At 41.0% G+C, this 5,687-nt stretch overlaps 1 protein-coding gene across 1 annotated transcript in view; it reads left to right on the top strand.

The window, feature by feature from the left end:
- Window positions 1-5,687, top strand: part of DCTN5 (dynactin subunit 5) — a 23,336-nt gene that overhangs the window by 9,117 nt on the left and 8,532 nt on the right. Inside the window, exons 3-4 of the mRNA XM_006148297.2 lie at window positions 678-796; window positions 4,570-4,681. Coding sequence (XP_006148359.1) covers window positions 678-796; window positions 4,570-4,681 — 231 coding nt within the window. The remainder of the gene's footprint in view (window positions 1-677; window positions 797-4,569; window positions 4,682-5,687) is intronic.

Raw genomic sequence — 5,687 nt, 5'->3', positions numbered from 1 at the left:
AGAAAGGGAAAGTGAGAAAACAAGTCACCAGGTCCAGGACTCGAACTGTGGTTGGCCATGTGGCAATCCAGCACCTTAACAATCATGCTACTTGCTGTCCCCTAAAACATGCTTCTTCTGGGCTGGTCCCATAGCCTGGTGGTTAAGGTTGCTAGATTGCCCCTTGACCAACTGTTCTTCGAATCTCAGCCCCTGTGGCTTGAAAAACATGCTGAGTGGGGTCAGCAGGTGGCATGGTGGTCAAAGCACTGAATTCTCCCATATAGCTGACTGTGGTTGAGTCCTGGGCCCAGCAGCTTGAAAATCACACTGGACTTTACATGTGTGTGTGTGCCCAGAAATCCTAGGAGAAGAATAGAGAAAAAGGGATCGTGGTGTGGTCATCCTCCCTCAGGGGTGATTTCTCACTTTCCTGCTCACTGTCTTTTTGTTTCTCACCAGCAAGCACGTGCATCCTATGGCAAAAACCTAAAAAAAGAAAGGAAGAAAGAAAGAAAAAAAAAACAAACATGCTAGGCATATGTACATGCATTATCAAAATCTAAACAGGATGGAGAAATGGAAGAGAGGAGATTGTGGCATGACCACACACTGAGGGATGCTTTCTTCATCTCTCTCTCTCTCTGGCAAGTGTGCACACCTTCTAGCAATTAAAAAAAATGTGCTTTGTTTTATAGACCATTGTGATGAATGACTGCATTATCCGTGGGGACCTGGCAAATGTAAGAGTTGGGCGCCATTGTGTTGTGAAAAGTCGGAGTGTCATAAGGCCACCATTCAAGAAATTCAGCAAGGGGTATGTGATTTCATCACCCTGTTCCACTCTTGGCAAGATCTGTTGTTGGAGTTATTGTCCATGGGTTGAATTGTGGTGTAATGAGTAGATTTCTCTTATTTTTTTTGTTTGTTTGTTTGTTTTCATGGGGGGAGACATTTGGTAAGAATTCACCAAAATGAACACAACTCTGGTGGTGATTGTTTTAGTCTCGTTGATGATTGGTTGTCAAAAATAGAATCCTCTGAAGCTAGGAAAAGTACAGGGTGTTCTGATTAAATATCAGCATATTCAGTGGGACTTAAGAGTAGAAAAAGGAGCCAGCCTTCACAATTGATCAGAATATGCAATAGACATTGAACCAGAAGCAAGACACCTGTTCTGTTGTCTCCTCTCTATCCCAAAGATTATGCTGATTCTTCTATATTGTCCCTGTCTCTGCATTTCTGCTTTTCTCGCCTCTCTCTTTGATTGGCTATACCTAGCCCCTTTGCTCATGCAGCCTTTATTTATACCACTTCTTCATTTAGGCTTCTAACAGATACCAGCCAGAGATCTTTTTTTTTTTTTTTGAGAGAGGTTTTTCACTATAGGGCGCGTGCACTCACCAGACAGACAGACAGGGAGAGACATAGAGACAGAAAGCGAGAAATCACCCCCCAGGGGGGATGGTCACGCCGCAATCCCTTCTCCTCCATTCTCCTCTCGGGATCTTGGGCACGCACGCACACGCGCCCGGCGTGAGTTTTAAGCCACCGGGTCTGGGACGTGAACCGCGGTCAACTACATGGGAGTCCAGCGACATAGCCATTATGCTAACTGCTGGTTCCCACAGCCAGAGATCTTATATCTTACTCCCAAATTATTATTTTTTTATTTTTTTAACTTATTTTTTATTTTTATTTTTAAAAGAATTACTTTAATGAACTTTAATTAATTTATTAATTAATTTGTTTTTTTACTTGACCAGAGAAGGACAGAGAGAGAGAGGGAGGGAGGGAGGGAAAGTGAGAAAGTAAGCTGCCAGGTTCAGGACTTGAACCGCAGCCAGCCATGTGGGAATCCAGCACCCTTACCACCATGCCACCTGCCAGCCCCAACTCCCAAATTCTTTAGAGAGAGAATCTGATTGGCTCAACTGGTTTAAACAGCTGTTACCCAGAGACAGGGTCAAGTCAGACCCACTGATCCCTCTGTGGGAATAAGGACTGCTCAAGACAGAACAGGATAGAGTAGGAAAACTGACCACGATGCTTGTGGTGGTAATATCCTCTTTTTCTCTATCCTTCCAGGTAATTGCCCTCCTAGTTCCTACCTATGGTTCCATCTGCATTTCACCCAATAAGTCAGCAAGCATTTATCAACTAGCTTCCATTGGGTTTCCTAAAGTTGGCATATAAAGAAGGATAAAATATAATTCCTGCCTCAAGGTTCTCAAAATCTAGTTGTAGAAACAATTACACGAACAGATAGCTACCATATGATAGTATAATATGATAGCACTTTATGAGTGATATCGTTATCACAGGGGTATGAACATGGTTAGGAAAGAACAGAGAAAGAAACAGCTAACTCAAACTGTAATACTTAGAGGTATATCATACAGGAAAAATCCCATATTTTCTATAATGATGTTGGACTACAGACTTTCCAGTATATACAGGAATTAGATCAGAGAATCATTATAAATCATTCACATGAAAATATTCACAAATTGGCTCAGAAGGCTATTGGGGGCAATCAAGAAATTTTGTGATACCTTTTGTGGTTTCAACTGAAGTTTTCTAGAGTTATTGGCTCCAACCTCTGATAATGCCATTATTAGGCTAGATATGGCCTGGAGAAAGCACCAAGAATGAACAAGGGTGGACCAGCAGTTATTGTAATGGCTATGTCGCTGGACTCTCATGTAGTCGACTGCAGTTTGAGTCCCAGACCCGGTGGCTTAAACTTACACCGGGCGTATGTGCATGTGTACCCAAGATCCCAAGAGGAGAATGGAGGAGCAGCGATTGCGGCATAGCCATCCCCCCTGGGGGGTAATTTCTTGCTTTCTGTCTCTCTGTCTGTCTCTGTCTTTCTGGTGAGTGCATGCGCCCTGTAGCGAAAACCTCTTCAAAAAAAAAAAAAAAAAGAAAAGAAAAGAAAAGAATGAACAAGGGGTTTACTGTGTGTAAATAGGATTAGTCCTCATGAGGAATATAGAAATATGAAAGTGTACATAGCAAAACATGAATAGAGGGTGAATGTGAATTTTTCTCCTCTGTGTATCATGCCAGAACCAGGTACTATTAAAAAATTTGGAATTTTTGGGACCAGCAGTTAGCGTAATGGCTATGTTGCTGGACTCCCACGTAGTCAACCGCGGTTTGCGTCCCGGACCCGGTGGCTTAAAAACTCACGCCGGGCACATGTGTGTGCATGCCCAAGATCCCGAGAGGAGAATGGAGGAGAAGGGATTGCAGCGTGACCATCCCCCCTGGGGGGTGATTTCTCGCTTTCTGTGTCTCTCTCTCTCTGTCTGGTGAACGCACATGCCCTATAGTGAAAAAAAAACCTCTCAAAAAAAAATAATAATTTGGAATTTTTAATTAAAAAAGAACTGTTACTGCTGCCATAGACTATAATAAGATAAAGAAATTCATTGCTGCAGTGTATACAGGCTAAAAATGCTAACAGATTAATGAGAATTTAAATAAATTAATTATAGGTCATGGAGGACAGGTATCATCTTTGACAAAATATTCCTGACAAAATAGAACAGGACTAGAAGGAGTTAGTGAGCATCTAATTACTTTATGTCAGTTCTGGTCCAAAGATGATTACTTTCCAAGGTACTAAAATTACTTATAGATGGGATCACAGAACCACTCTCAATAATATTTGAGGGATCCTGGGGAATGGGAACAATGTCAGAAGTTGGGAGAAAGCCTGCTAATTTCTACTCATCCTTAAGCTCTTGGCCTAAATGTTCCTTTCAATTAAGCTTCTTCCAAACACCTGGTTTTCTTGTTATATATTCTCATAACTTGGCATTGTGTCTCGGTAGCACTTATCACAGCGACAGTGAATTATTATATAAATACTTATTTTGTCTCTCTTGTTCATCATCATATCCCCAATTTCTAGCATCAAGATTGGCACATGGTAGACACTCAGTAGAATTGGTGAGTGAGTAGATTAGAATGTAAAGTGCCATAAATTATAGCCATCAACTTGATGTCACTTCCCTGTAACATTATAAGGCATATTACCAAAAAAGTGATCTGTGAGCATTTCTAAAGAAAGCAGAAGTGAGTAGACATTCATTAATTGTTATTTGGTACCTGCTCTACTAGGGTTGAAGACCTTGCCCTTTCTGTCTTGCCGTTTCCTTGGACATTTCTCTGGTTTGATAGTTCTGATTTTGTTAGTTGTCTCATTTATTTTCAACATAGAGTTTTCCTAGCCTGACGAGGATTCTTTCTTTACTAGAAATTATCTCATTAGAGGCCAGCAGGTGGCGTGGTAGTTAAGGGTGCTAGGCTCCCACATGGCAGACCATAGTTCGAGTCCTGGACCTAGTTGCTTGCTTTTGTGTGTTCTCTCTCTCTCTCTCTCATTATGTCACTCTCTGGTCAAATTAAAATAAAGTTAAATAAAATCATTCTTAAACAAAAAAAAAAAAAAAAGAAAAAAGAAAATGATCTCATTAAAATAAGATGATGAAGTTGAGATTACAAACTGTAATTCTATAAACCTTGACTCAAAGTACATCACCTTGACCTTTCTTTGTTCACCTTTTCCTTCTCTAGTGTTGCATTCTTTCCTTTACATATTGGGGACCATGTTTTTATCGAGGAAGATTGTGTGGTCAACGCAGCTCAGATTGGTTCTTACGTTCACGTTGGCAAGAACTGTGTAATTGTGAGTATGGCGACTTGGCTGTCTAAGAGCCTCACTTTTCCACTAGCTCCGTCTCTTACATAGGTGGGACTCTATTTTAGTAACCAAACAAGGATAGTATCTGGTCTTCCCAAGTTGGGCCTTTCTTGCTGGATTTAGAGTTTTTTCATTAACAATAGAAATGACTAACCCTGGGACCAGCAGTTGGCGATATGGCTATGTTGCCAGAATCCCATGTAGTCGACCATGGTTCGAGTCCCAGACCCGGTGGCTTAAACTCATGCCGGGCACCAGTGCGTGCATGCCCAAGATCCTGGGAAGAGAAGGGATTGCAGCGTGGTCATCCCTCCGGGGGGGGTGGGTGATTTCTTGCTTTCTGTCTCTCTTTCTGGCAAGTGCATGTGCCCTATAGCAAAAAAAAAAAAAAAAAAAAAAAAAAAAAGGAAATGACTAAACTTTATTGTACCTCTTCCATACAATGTTACACTCTTTTCCTTCAGTTATTTTTTTAATCCTCATAACTATCCATTAGATATTGTTATTATCTCTATTTATAGGTGAAAAGACTGAAGACTTTAAGTATTACGGAATTTAGACCCAGTCATTACGATTAGCTCTGCTGCTGTATGGCCTGCCTGTAGCCTTCCCTCAAAGAGCATACAGTTTAATGAAGGTTAGGGAATTTGAAGAATAAGTAAAAATTAACCTTGTAGATAAGGGGCTCATAGACATTTCAGGAAAGGGTTGGCATGTGTATGGTCAGAATCATGAAAGGTGTGATGTTAAGAGAACTGCGAGTGGTTTGGGGTGCAGTGACCCCTTGCTCAGCAGAACATGTAGGACTCTGGCCCCTAAGAGCCTACGTATTAGTTTGTTTAACCCAACCAAGGCTTTATTAGGTTAGATTTTTTTTTTTTCTGTTTTTTGAAGAGCTTGTTTTCACTTGGGATTTATGAAAACATCTTGAGTGGAAATGTTAATGACCAGAGCTTAACTCCCTTAATGTTTAGAGAACATGTTCCCTACA

The sequence above is a fragment of the Tupaia chinensis genome, unplaced genomic scaffold, assembly GCF_000334495.1.
Source record: "Tupaia chinensis unplaced genomic scaffold, TupChi_1.0 Scaffold000231_2, whole genome shotgun sequence".
In the NCBI taxonomy this organism is placed as follows: Eukaryota; Metazoa; Chordata; class Mammalia; order Scandentia; family Tupaiidae; genus Tupaia; species Tupaia belangeri.
Note: the sequence above shows the minus strand (reverse complement) of the source record. Positions and strands in the feature narration are given on the sequence as shown.